At 45.1% G+C, this 21761-nt stretch overlaps 3 protein-coding genes across 3 annotated transcripts; 2 read left to right on the top strand and 1 right to left on the bottom strand.

Annotated features, from left to right (window-relative positions):
- The first annotated feature begins 4716 nt into the window (after positions 1-4716).
- SODALDRAFT_329721 (hypothetical protein) lies at positions 4717-5479 on the top strand. The gene has a single exon (XM_028611018.1). The coding sequence runs from the start codon at positions 4721-4723 to the stop codon at positions 5168-5170; it is 450 nt and encodes a 149-aa protein (XP_028462412.1). The 5' UTR covers positions 4717-4720; the 3' UTR covers positions 5171-5479.
- A 316-nt stretch (positions 5480-5795) lies between these two features.
- SODALDRAFT_382404 (hypothetical protein) lies at positions 5796-6815 on the bottom strand. Its single transcript, XM_028615230.1, has 2 exons — positions 6389-6815; positions 5796-6331 (listed from the first exon to the last, which is right to left on the bottom strand). The coding sequence occupies exons 1-2, from the start codon at positions 6499-6501 to the stop codon at positions 6052-6054; spliced, it is 393 nt and encodes a 130-aa protein (XP_028462411.1). The 5' UTR covers positions 6502-6815; the 3' UTR covers positions 5796-6051.
- A 5375-nt stretch (positions 6816-12190) lies between these two features.
- Positions 12191-13686, top strand: SODALDRAFT_382401 (hypothetical protein; the record flags this gene model as incomplete). Its single annotated transcript, XM_028615229.1, has 6 exons — positions 12191-12317; positions 12381-12399; positions 12551-12614; positions 12931-13361; positions 13450-13466; positions 13551-13686. The coding sequence occupies 6 exons, from the start codon at positions 12191-12193 to the stop codon at positions 13637-13639; spliced, it is 747 nt and encodes a 248-aa protein (XP_028462410.1). The 3' UTR covers positions 13640-13686.
- Between the last annotated feature and the right edge of the window lie 8075 nt (positions 13687-21761).

Here is a 21761-nt window from a genome sequence, read left to right as displayed (position 1 = left end):
TTCGTCTCGGCTTAAAACATCTAGTTATATTCCAGCGTGTCCCGTGTACTTTTTAATGGAGACGAATGATCAAGAGGCCGCCGCATAGGCCTGGGAGCAGCCGACCGCCAACGGACCGTCGTTACCACCTGGCGATAAGATGGAGGGACTGTCCTCAAACGACGGCCATGATGCCGCAGCCCAAGATCAGCAGTCCTACGAGCAATTAACCATGGCCATGCCACCGACACAGCTAACTCACCATGGTCTTGTCCAGAGTCTGATTCGGCCCGACGCTAGTACGCTTTTCGCGGAGCACTATAAGGAGATCTACCAAACCTGGGTCTCTCTACTAAAACACACAGCCATACCTAACAACGTCGATTACACGCATAGGTCTATCGCAGTTGCGTTCACGATGCTAGAGAGCCTCGTCGAGGGAAATAGTTCACGTCTCTTATCGAGACTCGCTTATGTCCTGCTATCGCGGATATGGGATTCTCTTTATCAGATTATCGAATCGAATAGAAGGCGTGGCAGAATCCGACGGGAATCCGGCAGGGGCAACGCTAGTGTGGCTATAAGCGTGTACCGTAATATCCAGGGACAGACCTCAGACGGTCTTATACTTCTTAGGCGGAGCCGGCGTTAGGCTCTTCTTACAGGATCATCACCGCTTCTCCTCGTGACTTACTCGGATGCGGCAGAAGGGATAATGTAAGTTGTTTTGACGTTCTGTCTCCGTATACTGTATGCACACGACGCTTATATGTGACACGTGACCTTATAGCAATAACTACTCGATTACCCATGACACCTTGAAGGCAATTGCGTCAAAGGTCTTACGGGTCTATCCAGCGGAATTAATTCGAACGTCCATTTACCTTACCCAGATGGGTGAGCAGGTTATGTTAAATACAATGGACAACGTGCGATAAACGAATGGCCATAATGTCGGCGCTTATTATTACTAAAGGTAGTAACTAGTGTCTGGTGATGGAGAAGATTTTGCCTAGTACAGATTCGCGTTATAACTTACCTGGTACCTTCGCGGTAAAGTCTTTATTATAAAGTACCTAAATTAGCTTATCTGTTAAGTCCCTAATTACTTTGCTTATCTGTAAAGTCCCTAAGGTACTAAATCCTTATATAACGTTGTTAGCTTATCTGTAAAGTACTTGCTAGTATGTGTGGCTTAAGGTACTATACCTTATCCGTCAAGGTCAAGTTATATACCTATAGTATATACAACGTACGGTAGGTAGGGCAAGGGGGCAATCTGCTATTCTTACTAAGGTAGGCCTAGTATATACCCACCGCACTAAGCTAGGCCGGAATAGCCTAACACAGGTATATACAACGGTATACGCCTAGAATATTATAAGGTACCTGGAAATATATAAAAGCACCCTAGGGGCTCCGGATAAAAGGTTAGGCGGGGAAAGGGGGGGGGCGGGTTAGATACAGGATAGTCCACACTCTCGCTCCAACCTCTACCCTTCCGCCCGGGGAGCCCGGTATTTTATGCCCTACCCTATATAGTGTATAATGACTCGGCTGCTCCTGTCTACTACCTAAGCCCAAGGCAAATTCCACGCCAAGATCACACTAACCAACGTAATATAAAACCAGGTATCTAAACCCCGTATATGGCACCGAACGTTTTTGTCCTTTCCCTCTCTCTATCTTATCTGCTCTTTAAACCTATCTTTCACCTATCCCTATCGATATCTCTCGCTTTAATCGAACTATATAACACGATACAATATCTCATAATAGCGATAACGGGGAAGCTATCATCCCTTCGGACTAACGGCTAATCGTGCCCGAACCGAAGGATATCGTAGATATTATCTTTAATTAGTTAGCCGAAGACGTTAGCGAATGCTAGCTAGAGCTTTATCGCGTATAGGGAACCTATTATGACTGGGCTAATGCTGGTATAGATGTTGCACGACGCCGACTCCAGTGGGTATACGAGTTGGTTAAGCGCAACCTCGCTAAGTTCACTAAGTCTCTTCTCCCTGCTATACACTTCGATACCCTCCACCTCTCTCGTGCTTCTCGGAGTAAGTATTCGGTCACGAATATACCCGGTACTCTACGTCTGGGCTATTTATTTAGATAACGCAGATAATTTACGGAGGGCGACTTAATCTAGGCTGTGATTAATACTTTGCCCCGGGGATTATAGATACCACCGCGTATACGAGACGACTCGTCCTATATTCTTATCCGCGGCAAAGTTACAGGCGAGCTTACTCGGTGGCTCCGTTATTACGATCCACCTTATACTCTGACTAGGTCGACTAGTTAAGACCCCACGGAGCCTGATTCTGATAATGCCGGGACACCTCCCTATAAACCCGGGGAATGTACTTATCTAAGTAAGGCTCTTACGACTATATTCTATTAATACGCTAATAAAATGATAGAGCAGATGCAAATATACTAGGCGGATATATTTTACAGGCTTTATACCCTGCGAAAGTCACTCTCGGGTATAGAGGAATACCTTAGGGGTTGAGGACTTACTCGAGAATAATGCAATTGGCTCGGGATACGAGGACATGGATTCAGGATATCGAAAAGTGGGGCCATACTATGTGCGCCGGAACACGTAAGTACCATACCTATTTTGTCAGGATACCTAAGCACCTCTATAGGGATTAAATAGGTTAAGGTAGTTTATAACTTTGCTGTATATCTTATTTCGATCGCTTATTAGTTTATTACTACCGGTCCGTACTTTTCTACCTATTTTATATAGATAGGTATTAGAAAATAATAATAGTATAACGATAGTTATATGATGCCTGCTTACCTAAGGTAAGGTACGTAAGTTATTGGAAGGTACCTAGGTATGGTGAAGACACTAACTTCGGTGGTGGTGATAAGGGGAGACAAAAGAACATTGTGAGTATAGATACTTAAGGAATCAGTATGGTTATTATATGTGTGGTTAAACTGTTACCCACTGGACTGGAGTTCCCCTGTTATCCTTAGCCAGTTATGTTTATATAGCCTTAGCTTCCTAATTAGTGTTGAGTGTGCGATAAAGACCGAGTAGGGGGTGGCGGAGGACCGGTACCTTATTCCTTATTAAGTAGTACCTTATATACGCTAATCCAAGGTACCTAGGTACTTAATCTTTAGAGGTGTAATTAAGGTAATAAAGGTACCGCCTAGGAGCGGGAACTACGGAGGCGGGCCGGGACTATCGTCTTAAAAGCTTATATATAGGGACTAACCAGGGGGATAGTAGATTCTACTAGAGGGACCGTAAAATATAGGGCCAGGATATAAGCTATAATCATTCTCAGTACTAGACCTGTTTTATACGTACCTATTAGGTAGCTAACGGTCTCGTCCTTCAGGTTATAGTATTATAATTATTTTACCTTTAATACCTACCTACCTTATCTACCTACCTACCTAAGGGGAGAGGGGGTACCAGGGATAGTGCTTAAACAGTGGACTTCTTACCCTGCTTATTATAACTACCTAGTATAAGAATCACTATTCAGGCACTATCTATAGCCCCCCTCCTAGGTACCTACCTTAGGTAAGGTAGGTAGTATATAGGTAGGTATATTATAAAATAACGAGTACCGCGATAACCCGATCGGTACTTACAGAATGACTATAGTACTTAGGGCGATTATGGCTTATATCCTGGCCCCACGTTTTACTGTCCCTCTATTCAGGTCTTACTATCCCCCTAGTCGGTCCCTATATATATATGTATGACTGCGACTACCCACTTTTTTCCTTTTTTCCCCTCCTCTCCTTTTTTCCACGTAAGTTTATTAATTCTTCCTAATACTCTGCACTTTTATTATAGCCACTCTTCTTAAGATTTCTCTTCCGGGCGGGCTCGATATTCCGTGGTTCGACCTGCCTACCTTATTCTAAGCTAATAATAACTTCCTAGATTAGTTAAAAGTAGAATTCGAATTAGCTTTGGCTTTTATTAACCACGAGAGGCGAAAACGCTAGAACCCGTCCCTTTTATTACCTCCGTCGCAGCCACTATAGAGAGTATTCCAGTCTTTCTATAGAATAAAGCCAGGGTCTAAGCTCTCCGATCCAGCTCGGTTCGACTAAAAAAATAAGCAATTTCTAATACTTATATCAAGACTCTCACACGAGCCATACGCGTAACGGCTTTCTCTGCTCTTAAAGACTAATCTTAAGCTCTCTGCTTTGGATAAAGCTACTATTATATAGTTTAGTCGAGAGCCTTAGGCTATGAATCTAGCCTATAGCTTTCCCGCCCCCAAGGTTGATCTCCGACCATTGAAGCGTTTCCATGAGCTTAGCGAAGACGCGCGAGACCTTTTCCGGTGTATTGTATCCACAGGGGGGATGGTTCCTAAGGTGTTTCTGTTCGATGCATGCCAACCTAAGGTATGGGGTCCTGATGGCTCAGTCCCACTTCTCAGTCCGATGCTGCATGGCGCTCTCCAGAGTATTGAATGCTGCGTCGCTGCAGTGGAAGAACTTCGCGCGGCTCGGGTAATTTATATCGACCCCCATGAAAACATTATCGCGAATTCATTTATAATACGCAAATTGGGAAGAGCAGTTATTTTAAAAGCAGATCAGATCAAGGCATTAACTGCTCTTTTTTATGCCTTCCCTAAAGATGGACATCTTGACCCTATTTAGTAAGGGCCCTTCCTATTTATTCTAAAAGGTCTCTGCTAACAGGTTTAGCTACACATTAAAAGGGCTAGCAATGCTTCACATCCTCTGGTACCTTCTTTCATGTCTGTTTGAAGATTTCCCATGTCCAGAGACAGCAGAAATTCTCGAATTGGCCTTCGAAACCTTTATCTCCGCCTCGTTCTTTGCGGATCTCTCTTGGAAGCAAACGGCGGCAGCGATTGCTGAGCGATTAGCGCAGCTTCTCCGGAGCCCTGTTCATCTTGCAAGGGCATATACTCGCAAGGCTTCCCTCTCCAGGCTATTCGGCGACACTCACTTACCTCCGCCGAAAATAATACCCCCTCCCGCCATCAATGAACGCACAAACGCTTGGTTTGGACAGCTCATACTATCCGCGGCTCAAGAATTAATTAACAAATCAACTCCCACGGAACACATCATTTCAATATTTTGCGGCTTCCGTCCATTGCACCCAGATCGGCCGTCGCATCAGGAGAGTCTTATTCTCCTAGATACATGATTCCTGGTTGCCAAAAGCCTTCGTTTTGAGGGTAGATTTTGCGAGGCTGAAAGCGTATTTAATGATGTGCTTACTCGCGCAAATACACTCCGTGCTCGAATATCGTGGAAAGTGACTTCTCACCTAGGCGAAGTCCAGACCGAGAACAGGCCTTGCCATAACGCGATTACGATGCTGCAGAACGATCTCATAGAACTCGAAAAGTACTAACCGTTAGAACATGGATCCGGAAAACGGTTACGTCTGGCCCTTGCGAACTGCTACCTTATGAACCTTCTCTGGAATTTGAGGTCCTATTTTCATGCCCCTTCTGCCGAATCTATTCAACAAACTCTCAGTCTCTTCCTATCACTCGACTCTGCCTACTCCTAAAAAAAGCCAGTCGGTTTCATGGCAAAACATAATCGATTTGCTATTCGGTGTGGTATTGCTATAATTCACTATATAGCAGATAACTCGGAAGAGGCATTTGCAGCTTGGGAAGAAGCTGAAAAAGCAGCACGGGAATTGTGTGAAAAGCCAGGATATAGCTGGTCTATGTCTGACAGGCCCAGAACGGCTGAACGCGGTACACGTTACACGCAGCGACGGGTCTAACCCGTATTCATCCAAACCCCTCGTCTACTGTCTCGCACGACGCATCAGCTCCACAGCCCGTCGAACAGCCTTGACATCCAACTCATTGTCGTCGTCCTCCTCGCCAGAGGCGCCGCTGGCCGTGGCCGAGTCCTCCTCATCCTCCTCACCCGAGCCGGGGTCGCCCATGATCCAATCACGAAAAGCGAGCGAGCGTTAGGGACCGCCGCGGCCGACGGCCACAAGTCGAGCCTGGGTAATCATAGCGGGGGTATCCGGGGCCGCAGAGAGTGTTTCGGATAGGCCTAGAGCCCGCTCGTTCGTAACAGGCACACGAGCAATATTAACGCGAGACCCGTGGCGGAGGATATCGCGAAGGCTAATAGCACAACCCTCGACAACGCCGGGAGGGGTTCGTTCTTGGAGGGCGTCGAGCAGCAAGGCGACGTATTGGCCGGCAAGGTGTGCATGGTGACGGACGCGGAACCGCTGGATTTGAAACAGGGCGCCCTGTTGGTCACGTTGCTCCATCGATTTAACCCACCGCCAGAGGTTCTAGAACGCGCCGGTAAACTCGCCGGGGATCTAGGAACCGGGAATCGTTAGCAGGGCCTGTAAGAGAGAGAAAAAGGACGCACTCACGGATAGGCAAGCAACGCGGTCTTCACGCTCGTACTAATAGCAGCAATCGTCGTGCGTGCCGGTAAGACAGACGAGGGAAAAGTTATGCGTAATATCGTAGAAGCAGGTGGCATAGGGAGAGATAGGCTAGCCGTCCGACCAGACAGCACGCGACGAGTTATCGCGTATGATAGGGAACTCGCGTAGAACGGCTACGGCTTGAGTGAATGGCTCGGACGGTCGAGCGGCAGGAAGCCCGCCGGGAGAAAGGAGATCGAGAGACTAAGGGTAAGGTAGTAGCAAATACCTAATATGCTGGAGCCTGGAAGGCAGGTGTGAAAGGTTAGAAGGCACGCCTGGGCGGCCTGGCGGGTGTTGCTTCTAGAGGCAAGCGGTAGCTCGCTTGCCAGGTTGCCGGTTGCTTTTAGGTTTGTTCGGAGCTTTATTGGTTGATGGCAGGCGACGAGTCACGAACACTTAGACAGTCGCACCGACACAGACAACAACGGCGGCTCAACCAACCATGGCAGATTTCAGGTATCTCGAAAACAAACTGATGGCTCACACAGCCAACAGTTACAACGACAAACCTGGCGGACCTGGAAAACAAATTCACGGGTCAGATTGCACAGCTCAAACAGGAATGTCGGGATCTTGCTGCAGACGTGCGTTAATAAGCGGACGATACAACCAGGGGCCTGCAAACCATCGCTAACAATGTCAGTACTGTGGAGGCATACTAATCTGGACTGGTCAAAGGGAGTACGAGGAGGAAGAGGTCATAGAATGCTTCAAAACGTTAATAGAGTCCTAATGTACCCGGGAGATCGGTGACACCTGTGGGCCTTAGTCTCTTAAACGTACTTTCACAGCACTTTCTCCTGGGGACACGCTAGTTAAGTGCCGATCGGGCAAAAATCTGAGGGACGAGGGAGGCAACGAGTAGCTTATTGATTACGTCTAGGGTTACCCTCAGGACCTTCTTCTTCGACTAATAGGGAACACGACTCTTTGCCCTCGTAACGCCGACTTCGCTTCGTTTGATTCCATCGACTTAAATACTCGCGAGGGCAGGTCATGGCGGAGGGTGGAGGCAAGAAAAATCGAAGACATATGGAACATTACTGTTCTAGATCCAGTGCATTAGCGCGTATTATAACGGGGAATGGCTGGCTAATGATAACAGGGGATCCCTGTGCAGCGCAGAACCAGGCACCAGGTGAACCTACCGCTGGGCCCAGTGCACAGACCATATGAATTGATGAGCAGTCGCAGACCATGTCTCCTCAAAGCAAACCTGGCCAGAATTATATAGCCTGTATATACTGCGGATCGCCGCTAATTATGGTTAGCCTATACCAGGCTCCTAAGGCGGAGCAACATCATTATCGAATCGTGTAAGAAGGCTCGGGAGTCCGGGGAAAAGAGGTTGGAGCTAAAACGCTTCTAGTAAGGGACTCCCCCACGTCTAAGAAGGGAATAGTGTCTAACTATTATCACGGGGAAGAGAACCCTCTCGAAGCTCGTTATGAATAAGGCTGGAGTAGATCCTGCCTGTTAGCTTATTAGTCTCAAGCCAATAAGCCAAGTTTAATATTTATCACTACCATGGCTATTTTCAGTGCATAGAAAACCACTTTCCGGACTCGCTTGTTCGATTAGCACAGGACGTGTAAGGCAGCGTAGTAGAAAGGAATCACACATTTGTGAAATGAATATATAATGTTCTCCTACGAACCTGGAGATCCAAAGGAATGACTACTCGCCCAGTCAAGCCTTAGGTTCGCTGTCGAGAGAATGCTTCTTATATAGCCGCCCCTTTAACCACTTCCACGATACAGGCTCGAGGCTGATAGTAATATAAAGCAAAAACTGAACCAGAACCAGGCTTTCCTATCCGCGTATAGCGCCTATAATCGGTAATACGAGTACGGGGAGGTTAAACGCTATCCAGAGAATAAGTCGAAAGCCGTAGATTATCGATAAAGGAATTATCCTCCGGCCGCGGTATAACTTAATAATAATAAAGATAACCTAAACGAAATGGAGAGTAACTAGCGTAATCCATAAAATAAATAGAAACCCGTAGTGTACTAGTATCTAAATTCCTATGAATATATAATAACTATATAGTGTAATTCCGATAGCAAAGTAAATAAGTAACCCCTGTTAGTTATCGGTAAGTTTGCTATAAAGTGGATATACTAATAAGGTAATCTGTAGCGCGTTAGTTATATCTAAGGATAACCGGGTTCCTAAAATACCTAAAAAGCCTTAGCGGAGATAAGGGAGAAGCCTTCCTAGGTAAGAAAGATTTCTGTCGTGTGCGTAAGATAACCTGCCCTCGCCAGGCTAGAGAGGGACGTAAGGATAATACTAATGACTAGCTAAGAAAAGGAGTAAATAAGCTGAACCGGAATAGGTAGTATCCTCTAGGATATCGCTTCGCGGATCTTTACCGAGGCGTATACGAATTAGATAAGTAAAGAACCGGCGAATATAGTAGCCGCCTAGGCCACTTAGGCGCTACTAATGCTGTCCTGTATCCGGAAAACGAGTGGCAGAGTTGCGTGGGAATTCGAGGCAAGGCAGATAAGGCGACTATAGCGACCTGCAGGAAGTGCAGGTCCACTAACCTAGGGATCTTAGATATATATATACTACCCTGGACTAAGAACTAGAAGGATAAGGAACCCGGATAATTATCACGAATCGGATATAGCCGTATAACCTGCTCTATCTCCAGGTTAACCCGTGGATACTTAGCTTTTATTTCGAATATCACTCTGCCGTTAATAGTTCGTAACCGGTATTCACCTCGTTAATTATACAGGACTAGGGGGCACTTTTATATTATATTAACCACTAAATATCTTAAAGACTTTCTATTAGGCTAGACGTATATACGGATATAGATCCTATATCGCGGAGCGATCTACGTGAACTAACACGTATAATAAATATCTAGGGCTAGGAACGATAGCTAGCTCGAAGACGAGAAAGCGCTATATAGGAGTAGGAGCCATAAATACAGAGTCTTTATTTAGATCGAAACTTATAGGAATATATATTAAGCGTTACCGTTTTATATTAGTTTCTATGCTTTACTTAGCTTTTTACTACCCACCTTAGCGGTAACTAATATTTTCTATTACCTAGTCGGTGTCTTAATAATTTGCCTATATTAGAGGAGCTTATAATTTCGTCGACCCGCCCAGGGCCTCTAAATCTCAGCATACCTCTTTAGCGCCATAGAATCTGAGTATCCTTCGCAGCTAAGCTATCTCACGTTAACTACCCTAAGAACCCTTACGTCAAAACACGCCTATCGACTTACTAAGGATTGAACGGGTATTAAACGAAATTGGAGAAGAGCTCTGGGACTTTAACGCCCTAAACGGCGCTCTCGACAAGATCTTCCAGAAGGTGTCGTCACTAAAGGCTTAACTTAGCGTCCAGAATTCATTATAAGCTACGATAAACCTTCTAAGACAGCAACCAATAAATAAGGCTCTGCCTAAATAATAAGCGACGAAGGTAAAGCACCTAATTCGCTTCGTCTTTAAGAAAGAGGTCCGCGGAAGTGCTAGACCTAAGCAGCTGCGGGGCTAGGACTACGATGCCCTAAAGGTCTTAGGCTTATCTTACTCGACTAAAGAAATCGTTAAGATAGATAATACAGAGTTTAAGATCCTCTAAGCACGTGGCCCGGAATTTATCCGTCGTCGCGGGCTTTCCCGCCTTCTATATCGCCCTGATATCGATAAAGCTGCCTATGCTATATTAGAGGATCCAGATAATAATAGGTTATACGAGAAATTTATATAAGGTACTTAGGACTCTGTAAGGTAAATTAAAATAAGCTCGATACTAACTAAATTAGATTATACTAAAATTCGATTATAAATATATAAGCGGAAATACGATAATATTAAAAGTGATCGAGCCGCGGATAACCTAGTTTTAATATAAGACAGGGCAGAACTAAGCTAAGGTGCGTTATCTCTCTTTACTAGATAGTAGAGAGCTAATAGGAAAAGCGTCGATAAAGAAAGGAGCAATAACGAATTCGTATAAGGGAAAGGCCTTTATTATTAGCAAAGACGACGCGTAATATGCTATATCCGTTATTAGCTATCTTAGGGAAATATGGCTAATAATTCCGGGAGACGGTTATAAAGCCTACGATAGAAAGAAGAAGTCGTTTCTCACGCTTTGGCTTCCTGAAGAAATGGGCGAAGAGTTAGCTAGTCGGAGCAAACTAATGGTCGACTGTACTATAAGCGATAAGAACTAAGTATTATACCAGTATATCCCTACCCGTGTTAATTCTAGCTTGAATAACTTTCCTATACTATAGGCGGAGAATATTTTACTATTTAAGCACGTTTTTAATATCTTTAAAAGTTTTAAGCTTCGAATAAGGTACGCCTGCGTTAAAAACGTTATAACCGTTAGTATATTAAGCGTGCGTTTTATATAGTTTCTATACGCGCGGCTCCCTACTCTTAACTCTCTAGCCGGTCGGCCGAGTTAGCTTATAGCTATCCAGGGTCAAAGCATCTATTATAATAGTTCCCTACGGGAGTACAAGCTTAAGTATATCGTAGGGATATAGATCGATGACTTAAAGTCCGATAAGGGTTATTAACCTATATATATTTAGAAAATTAGCGAGCTTAGTAAGGAAGCGGTTATTAACTTAAGAAAGATCTGGCCTAGGCCCTGCCTGATACTTATATAGGTGGAAGCCTTGGTCTATGAGGATGAATATATACCTATGTATATTACTAAGATCGATATCCCGGAAAGCGGTAGCGTTAGCCTAGCGGTAGTAAGGCGTCTCGTGATTAACTCTAAGCAGGACTATTTTTTCGGGAATAGTAAAATACGTATAGGCTAGGTATATACAGAAAACTCTATCGGCGCGGTTTCGGACAAAGAGCGCGGTAAGTTCGCGTATATATAACTCGCGGATCTCTGGTTATTACGAATCGTCCGGGAGTCTATTATAACTAGAGGAGGGGTTAGTTATAGTTGACGCTGGAGGTTATAAGACTTTATATATTACGGCTTTCCTCTAAGTCTGCCTCCTCTAAAGCCTTATTAAGTCCAGAAACTCCCGCTTTATATACTATAACTTATATTGACTTTATAGCCGGACTTTATTAACGGATAACCTCGGCTTAGGCTACGGAAGTATATATTATCTAATAGTCGTATACAGTCTATATAAAGGCGTTAGATACTTTATACTATAAAGTAGTCGTGTATTAGAGTTAGGAGATAGTAGCTAGAATAGTGGTATAAAAAGGGATAGGTTTAGGATAGAGGTAAACTCGTCGATATCGGTCATAATCTAGCAGTTATACATAAAATATAGAGATATGGGATTCCGTTAAAACCTTACCTGATTAGTAAAGCCATCCTATATAATGCTTTAGGCTAAGTTTATTAGGTTATTATTTCACGCAGGGTTGAATATACCGCAGTATATGACAACTGCGAGTCACTAGCTGTTTGCGCCGATTAAGGACTGCTGCCCCGACGCTTAAGGTGTTTAGTGATTGGCTGGATGCTGCCGAGGGGAAAACCTGACTGCCCGTCGTCGTAAAACGCCTTAAACACCCCACCTCGACGTGTATATGATAGGCGATAGGGCGGTGTAATTATCCTAACCCGTGAGCCTAACGCGGCACGACCGTGTTAGAGTAAGGCCCTCTGGTCCACCTCGTTATAGTGTAGGCTAGAGGGACCCTGTTAGGCATGGGCACGACTATGCTCTCTGGCCCCCGACTCGATGTTCGCAGCGGATAGGTGGCGATGCCGAGTGGGCGTGCACGTCGAGGGCATGCTCCTGGTGTAGTGGTCCCAGTCATTTCAACACTATGGCAGGTGGGCGGCGACGCGAATTTGGCGGCTGTAGGCGGCGGCGTCTGTAGTTGGGTTGGTACGCGAGTTACGGGATCTTATTATCGCAAACTCTGTCTATCTAAGACTAACGTGTAAGCAGTCCTAAATGCTGATTTTGAGTTGTATATTAGGCGTAAGTAGAGCAATTTTAGATATCGGCACAGAATTCCTCTACACCTAGAAAAAGATCTTGCACGATCTCCTCTCCCACGATCTCCAAGAAGCGGAAGACTCTTTTAACCCCAAGGGCAACTGCTGATCTGGGTCCAGGTCGGAGACCCTCGACAGCCAACCAGTTTCGGAGCATAATCACCCCACCGCCCTTAATTTCATGGTTTGAGTGAGGAATAGAACCAAGGGTAGACGTACTGCTCCGCATGTATAATAGTTGGCAGCGCTAGAATCCTCGATTTCTCTTCTACCTTCCTAAGTGCGTGACTTCTATATTTCCGCTAGACGTAAGTTACTTCGTGAACTTATCTACTTATACGGGGAATAGTAATCGTCGACCGTACTACTAAGAATAAGAAGTGGGACCCCTTACGGCCACTGAGATACTAACTATTAAATTATATTGTGTGAATCTGATAAGAATACGACCTTCCTACTTCGTTCTGAAATGTAACCGCCCCACTTCCTCCTGCACCCAGCGAGCTGCCCCTGGCCTCTATCTCCCCAACCTTCCCTTATATCCCCAAGGTGTCCGTCCCTACTTCCCTCAATCTTCACCTGCATTTCCCCAGTATCCCCCTTGCTGGACCGTTTGCACTAGCACGCGTCAGATTGACTTGCTGGAAGTCCGTCCTATCGAGGAGCTCAGCACAGGAGTGCCTACGGCCCAAATCAGCTCCCATGAGGAAATATATGTTCTGAAGCATATCGAGCGGAAATTGTACATGGCCCAAGACAGTGAAGCACTAGAGAAAGAACTCCAAGTACTCGAAAAAGTAGGTCAAAACAACATCGTCAAACTTGTCGCGTCTGTCGTCCCTCGTAGCTACGATAATTCATATAGACGTGAAGAACACAAGCTCATCCAACAGAATCAACCCAAAGATATCTTCGTTGCCCTGACCAGGGCGTTAGAAGCAGTCTAAGCAGTCCCGTATCTTCCAGCTCTTCCTACTATGCACATGGAGAAACCCTTTGGAAGACTGCATGTACTGCAGCCGCAGTTTGCTAGAAGGTACGACCGTCAAGAAGATACATTTCCGATCCACATAAGCGTTTTATGCCCAATCAATGACTGTTGACACTCTCGCACTTTCAGACCATAACGGGGTCCCCCAGGCTCAGGGGCTTCAGTGTATTCGGACCATGACCTCGGATATCGGGAAAGACCGGATGGGATCCAAATAAGATGAGTCTCCCACATTATAGGTATGTAACTTGTTGACACAATACACAACACACACACGAGATTTCTGCTCCATCAGGATTATTATTATAAGTGCTACCCGTCGGAGTGTGGGTCTCCTCTATTCTGTTCGTTCCTCACAGTAAAGTCGGTGCCCCACACCGACGGGTAGTTGACGTGCGACATATAACCCCATATCGCGGGTTTCCACGAGATAACACAGCATATCCTCATCGTGAGTTTTCACGAGTTTTTCGCGAGGTGGACCATCGCCCCACATCGCGGGATTCCTCGAGAATAACGCAGAATACCTAGCTTATGCATCCTCTTCGCGAGTTTTCGCGAGATAGACCAAACATGTAACGCCACGTCACGGGTTTCAGTGGGCGAGGGTGTGTACAGGTCAGAGTCCAATATAATAACTGGTCAGACCGTCGACAATCTTAGAAATTTATACAACAGAAATATCTCTATCCTGGATAGCTCTGGCCAGCGCAAAATTCTCTGTTCAAACTCTGACTTACAAACCCACACTGCCCCCGTTACTAGCCCCAAGCCAAAAGTCTTAACACACTGCTATGTACCATACACCCAAATCTAGCCTCAGTATACATATCTGTGTTCTAACACTTTTTGCCTCGCAAGGCGGAGTAATTAGTAACCCCATGTCTTTATCGTACTCAGATCACATTCTCAAATAGCTGGTGGCCTGATTCGATACAATGCTTATTGCTAAGCCATGTGATTCAGACTCTAGCCTAACGATCAAGGTTTCTCTCTTTGCACCTTTATGAAATGCTCTTTCATTCCCGCGTTTGCCCTCTTCCAGGTATGTTAGACTTCTGACAGCTATGACTGGTGCGATAACACAGCCACTCGAGGCTTGGCTTATATCGCCGGGCGTATCGTACCTGCATAGCCTGAGTGGATAGGACGAGTCCAAGTTGCCTAACTCATCTTCGTTGGGCTTCAATGGTGCTGCCCAGTGTCCTTTCTCGCGTCCTTCTTAATTCTGTCAGACGTCCGACTGATGATTCTACAGTCTTGGTGCGCAATCACCTTACTGTAAGCTGCTTCAACCTACGCACTCTAACATCCGTCCCAAAAGCGAGTTCATGTTATCATGGCAAGTCCATCTCTGTCTCCTTGACTAAGGGGTTGATTCTAACACTAAGTAGTCAAACGATCCAAGCGAAGAGCTCGATGAAACAAAGTTTTCCGCGGCAATCCCAGTCAAACCCGACGTCTTCAAAAACGAAGAGACACTTTTATGGAAGAATTGTACTGCTTATTACAAGGAGCGACTCGATGATGAATGGTCACCTATAAGGCGCAATGGCCAAATCACATTGCAAAAGAAATGGCACGTGTATCTGGTGGGCGGTGAGATTCGACAGTGGAAGGGAATATCGTGAGCTAGGCCCAGAGGTGCTGTTTTATTAGGCCTAGTTAGATAACGTCTATCTTTACACTAAGCCGACCTAGATAGTCAGAGACACTATAAAGCTGTAATATCACGCATTTTGTTAACGTCGAACTAGCGTCGAGCTCGGCCGTACGTGCACCACCGATCTCGATAGCTCTCGTAATCGTGTCCCCTATAAACACTTAGTAAGTCACCTGAGTCGCCCCTTCCAGGATCACGTGATGGATAGCTATCCGGCCCCCTTGTATTTAGTGGATGTACCGTTGTTCGGCCTTGCGAATATTATAATTATAGAGTTCCTTCGCGATAAATAGAACATCGCTGGCATGTATATCCTAAGATAAGACATATTCTGCCAGGTCTTCGTTGAAGTGTATCCCCACGGTAGCCTTATCCCCTTTCTTAATAATTATATCGTATATATTTTATTAGAATACGAATAGAAGATTCCTAGCGGGTGGCTAATTATACTGATATTTTGGATCGCCGTCGAAAGGCGGATATACGTAAAGGCTAACAAGGCTCGTCGACTATAAAGCAGCGTGTTACGGCCAGCAGACCTAACATGCACCAAGGACATACTGGTGTGTAACGTACTGGGGCGGTCAGCGCACCAGGGCGTAACCAGAAGATGACTCAGGATAACATCACGTGCCAAGTCAAGTGATGGATAACCGGTATAGTGTGCACCCGTACAGGGAACCTATTAGCATAGGAGGATCACTAGGATTACTAGGGATCACTTAGTCCGAGAAGTGATCCAGCGTGATCCCGAACCAGGAGATTACTAGGATACCCGTAATCCCGTAGATATATATACCAGCATATCCTAGGTCTTACTTCTATTAGAGAATAAGATATCGATTAATCTAAGTCTTTACCTGGACTATTAGTCTACGCTCGACTCTACCTTATAAAGAAGACGCCTAGTCTTTACGACGTAACTACGACTAGACACTACGAATAATAGTTACTGCTCTTTAGTTAATATCCTCTTCTTACTTAAACTAAAACCCCGACGCTAGTCCCCTATCGTCCGCTATACTATAGAGGACCGGAAACCGTCGTAACACAGCGTTAGAGTACTCAGGTCTCCGGCCATCTCTAGTGGTCTCTGGTGCCGTGAGAGCTAGATCGAGGCTCGAAACGGTTATAGCCATGGCTTGGCTGTCTTCGAGACGTGGTCGCTTTAAGGGCCGAGGATTTACGTCGAAGTTAAGGGTAGCTAGCAGAGAGTGCAAAGCGGGGAGATATTATTTTAAGGATTCTAATACCTAGGTTAGTAACGTTAGAATATAAGCTTAAAGGAGACTAACTCTTACGGACTTATGCACGTGTACTTTCGACGAAAATATAGCGAATACTCTTAATCACGGATAGGTGGGCGGTGGTTTTCGATACCTCGTCGATAACGCGTTCTATTATTAGCGATTATAGTTAGCAAAAGTCCTCCTCTAAGCTTAGTGCGTGGGAGGCTACGATAACGTAAGAGTACTATACGCAAAATCCTGCTTTAATAAGAATGTGCGAGAAATCGTTTAGGTTTTAGAACCTGGCTAAAGCTTTATTAATCCTGTGTGGCGCTGGTGCTCGGGGATATTGATTTATTAGGCGGCACTTAAGAGCCTGTGTCAGGAAAGTTTGGGTATTTTCGTGGTGGTTTGGGCTCCCGACATGCTGCTCATTCGATATATTTGTTACGGCCAGCAAGACAAGGCCCGACCCTGGCCTACTACGGGACCCTGGGTCTTAAGTATGAACGTCACTATGGCACGGAGGGCAAGCTGAGTCAGGAGGAACGCGGGTCACGTGCGCGGACACGTGACCACCGGATCGAAGGACTCGACAGATGATCCCTGTGATCCGAAGGGATCATCCAGGACAGCCCATGATCCCGAAAGGATCATGGTGGAAAAGTATCGATCCAGACACCGGAAACACATATATATACCAGAGTATCCTAGGTCTTGCTTCTACTAGAGAACAAGACATCGATCAATCTAAGTCTTCACCTGGACCATTAGTCTACGCCTGACTCTACCTTGTGAAGAAGACGCCTAGTCTTTACGACGCAACTACGACCAGACACTACGAACGACAGTTACTGCTCTTTAGTTGACATCCTCTTCTTATTTTGAACTAAAACCTCGACGCCAGTCCCCTATCGTCCGCTATACTATAGAGGACCGGAAGCCGTCGTAACAATATTATGAAATGTGGTGTTGTCTGTTGAAGAGGAGAGTTAAGTTTTTGATCCGTGCTTTAGTATTTGCGCGAACGGAACCACTTAAATAGATCACTCTTCGCGTGACCGCGCGAGCCCCACCTTAATATTCGCGCGGATACTAGAGTAGGTCGAATTTGCTCCTACACTATACTGTGACGTTACGTGGTATAATGTATACCTTAGCATAGTATACTGACCTATAGAGAGCCCTACGCCAGGACAGTGAGCGGCTCCTCGTCCAAGCACCAGAACAAGCTCCTAAGCAATCTAGGTAGTTGCTTTGCCTTAGACGGGCTAAAGATACAACGTATAACATACCTTATGTATATACCTAGGTATAGGACCCACCCACACCTCGAGGTACGAAGTAACTATATATATTCTTCCGGGCTAGGTTCCTCTAAATCTAGAATATAATATTAGAGGCGGCCGGCGGCCTGCTATATCGGCAATAAAGAAGGTACACGGTGCGGCCACCAGGTCTACTATATATAGAAATCTGGGTACTACCCTGTAACTTTAACTGTAGGCTCCTCTCGGGTAGGGTACTACACGTGTACGTAGTAGGTAAAAGCGTTAAAGGGGAGGTTATAGGCGGGTGTAAGGGGGGGTGGAAATAAGACATTTAGAAACTCCACTATGCTTACCGCGTGCAGTATAAGGGAAACTCCCCTGGGTCGGTGGCGTCTTCTTATCCACTTATAGGTTATATCGTAGGTAGGCAGGGCTTATGTATACATAGGGTATAGGGGGTGGGGTGAGCGTATATGTATAGGGTCCGCTACCCGTGCCTCGCCAGCTTACCGGCGACCTTATTGCCAGTGATGCCTACTTCGTATATATCCTATCTCCTGGGACGGTGGGACCTAGCAGACTACCTCGCATAACCAGTATCTCGTGTTCGCGTAGAGCTACCTAAGGTCCAGAAGGCTTATTAAGAATTAAGGACACGGGGATAATAGGCCGTTGATGCTCTGGATAACCGATGTGTTATTAAGATATATCGTGACCGAGAGAGTTAATTAGTCTGTAAGACTAAGGGCGGCGGTAAGCCCAGCCTTTGCCCTGTTAAGTCGGCGTTAAAGACTTCGGCGTTAGGTAATAGGCGGTGGCGGCGTCTTTAACGGTCTACTTATGCAAGAAGCATTATATCGCTAGGCTATGCTAGTCTTAGACAACCTAACTTACCCAAGGCCAAGAGCGTTCTAGGTAAACCGGGAGAAAATCATAGGAAAAATCATACAACGGCCTCGCGGGCGGCGAGTTAATATATTATGCAGAATACGCCTACCCTCCTGCCTATACATTCATATTAGTAAAATAGTAATATAAGGCATAAAATTACTATACGCGAATTGCATTATTAGCTTCACCCAGGTCTAATACTCTGCATATTAGATCCTTCTTCTCTGCTTAGCGATACCTTTGCTAACCCAGCCAAACGCACTTGGAAACACCCTGCTACTTCACGACACCCCAGATCCTCATAGCTTTATACTGGCTGCTAGTTACACTATCGCATACTAATACCATCTGGATTAAATCCACAGAAATCGACGCAAAGATAGAAAACGACTTAGGCTTCTAAAAAGAGGGAATAATGCAGATCGTAACCGATACTAGAAACTAACAGTAAGATAGCTAATAGGCTATCCTCCGCCTTCTCGCGAGCGCGGACTCGAGCTCCTATAGCTAATAACCTGCGGATTCTCTATACGAATGAGCAGAGTTCTTCAAAGTTTAACCTTATAATATACCTCTTATCGTCCATTACGGACTTAATTCTGTCTATATCTTAATTTACTCTACGAAAGCTCCACTAACACGTTATAATAATAAGAAACGAACTAAGGATACCTAAGGCGATAGCCGGAGCAGAATGCATCTAAGCGGTTATAGCTAAGATAACCTTAAAGATTAGAGGTGGTATCTTTTAATAGTCGCTGAGCAGCTTTCCGAGCACGTTTGCCTTACGCCCGAGCTTTTTTTCGTTACGCTTCTAGCTTCGGCCGCAGGCTACCGACGCGGTACACTCCAGAACTAGGGCTCTAGCCCAGTCCTAAAACGTCTTCAGGGTAAATAGGATTACCCAGAGAAATAGGAAGGAAGCCGCGTGGTTACTATCGACTACCTTTTTAGTAAAGAAGATAAAAGTGTTTCCGAAGAAGCAGAAGAGACAAAGACTAAGTAGGCCTATTACTGGCTATCTAGGTATAACTATAGTGTTAGGCCGTCCAAGCAACGGAGTCTTATCAGTAGGCGCCATTATAAGAACGTTTTGTTTATCAAGGGCTAGGGTCTTACGGACTCCTTACGGACCAGCGCGTTACCTCTTCGACCCGGCTCCCCTTTAATAGTTCTCGTAGTATAGGGTAGGGCAGCCTTTACGAGGAAGCATATAGCATAAATCCAACGAGTAGGGTCAACTCCATAATCTTAGCCTCTTCTTAATTCTTTCTTGCTTCTATATCTATATATCTTATAAGTTACGGCGTACTATAGACGACCTATAGCAGTCTGCTAGGCGGCTAGGCCCCTGTCCGAAGAGCCAAAACGTAGGAATTTTAGACTCTAGAGTTATAATACTAACTCGCAGAGGCTAAATCTTAAGGGGTGCGCAAGGTAAGGACGCATATATATTATTTCATACTAGGTAACTTCTAACGTACCTGTATACTAAGGATAGCAAGGAGAGCCGTTATATCCGTGCTTAGAGCCTACCAGCTATCCGTAAGTCGTCCTAATACTATACACGAGTATATATTCAAGCCCGAGAGTCGATAGGCCATACTAATAAAGCTTAGAGACTTATCCTGGTTCGACGCGAACTTAGACCCGGATAATCTTCCAGGTCACACCGAGCTAGATAGTTAGTTAACTTAGTCTTATCTGGACGCCTACGTGGGATCGGTTATTTGCTCGAGTTTTACGGATAATCTGATCCCCCCCTTAAGAGGTAGGTAAGATTAAGACCCTTACTCCGTGTAGCGGCGCCTAAAAGCGTAGTGGCCCTTTTACGGTAAGGGGGGTGATTCTATAGGTTAAGGCCTAGGGAGGGGAAACCGAGTGTAGATATTTTCGAAAAAGTGCGCTTTTAATATATATATATAGTTAGTGAAAGAGGGATGTTCGAGCCTAAGTTATATATTATCGGCGGCCCGTTAAGAGGATAGCCTTGCCCTTTACTTTCTTGCAGAAAAGGGGGTAAGCACGGTGGGCGGGGGTGTTACTATCACTATAGGAGCAAATTATGAATTTATGTATGTATCCCTGTGTTTAGAGGGCGAGAAGACGGTGGAGGACAGGGCGATCTAGTATAAGGATTTCACGAATCACCGGTAGCGCTTAGAGTGAGACTAGGAGGTTCTCCCCCTTCCCAGCCCATACCGTTACCGAACACGCCCGAGCAACCCTATATCCCTCCTCCCGTATCCCTTCTCCCGTATACTTAACATATAACATTACTTAAGCTACCTTTATTAATTCTATAAAGGTCGCCTTCTTTCTCGTATAGCGAGCACCTAGATACTTTTCTTCTTATTACTCGGATATCCTAATCCGGCAGTATCTATTTTAACCTTGGTTCTCTCGTTATTTTAACTTTCTATCGCTCTCGGATAAAGCAAACAAAGCTAGAGGGACTCCCTTCGATAGTCTACTACACAGTATGAACAGCTAAACGTACGTGTCTTTTAGTCCTTAGTTTAGACTCTCGTAGTCTTTCTCTCGGTCTTCTTCCCGACTATCACTATCACTATCCCGAACTACTACGAGTCAGATTACTTCCTAATCTGATAATTCTAATCCAGGACTAACTTATACCCGTATCTAGGGATACCCCTAGTTCCCTGCAGCCCTTTCTAATGTAACTGCACGACTCCACGCCAAACCCAACCATTCCCACCAGGGCTAATAAGGGAACTCTATCGGACTAGGCAGATTATAATATCTCCGCCTCTAACGAAGAACCCTTAACTAAGTTAATTAAGGAATTAGGGAGGACGGAGATGAGTAATATAACGCTCCTTACTAAAGTCGATAGTATCGAGAAAGCTATCATCGGGATCGAAAAATAATACACCGATACCACCAAAGTCTATAAAGTTAATGAAAATAATACCGTCGAGTAATAGCGAGAGCTTCTCTGCTTATATATAACCCTTATAAATAAGTATTATGACCTTTTCTCTATTACTTAGTAACCGTCCGCTAGCCCTAATCTTTAAGAATCCGCGCTTAATATACTAGGTCGATTTTAGACTCGGGGTTTCTTCCCCGTTATATACCTGCTCTATCCTTCTTATCCAGCCTCGCTCGAATGTATATTCACCTTTCTCTACTTCTATATTTAAATAATAGCCGATTTATTAGAACTTTACCCCGGATTTAATATAATATAGTTCTGCTATCTCGGAGATATATACCGTTATAGTATATTAACTATTAATGCACGCGATAATTAGGGCGACTA

This window comes from Sodiomyces alkalinus (genome assembly GCF_003711515.1).
Source record: "Sodiomyces alkalinus F11 unplaced genomic scaffold SODALscaffold_18, whole genome shotgun sequence".
NCBI lineage: Eukaryota > Fungi > Ascomycota > Sordariomycetes > Glomerellales > Plectosphaerellaceae > Sodiomyces > Sodiomyces alkalinus.
This window is presented reverse-complemented; position numbering and strand designations above follow the sequence as displayed.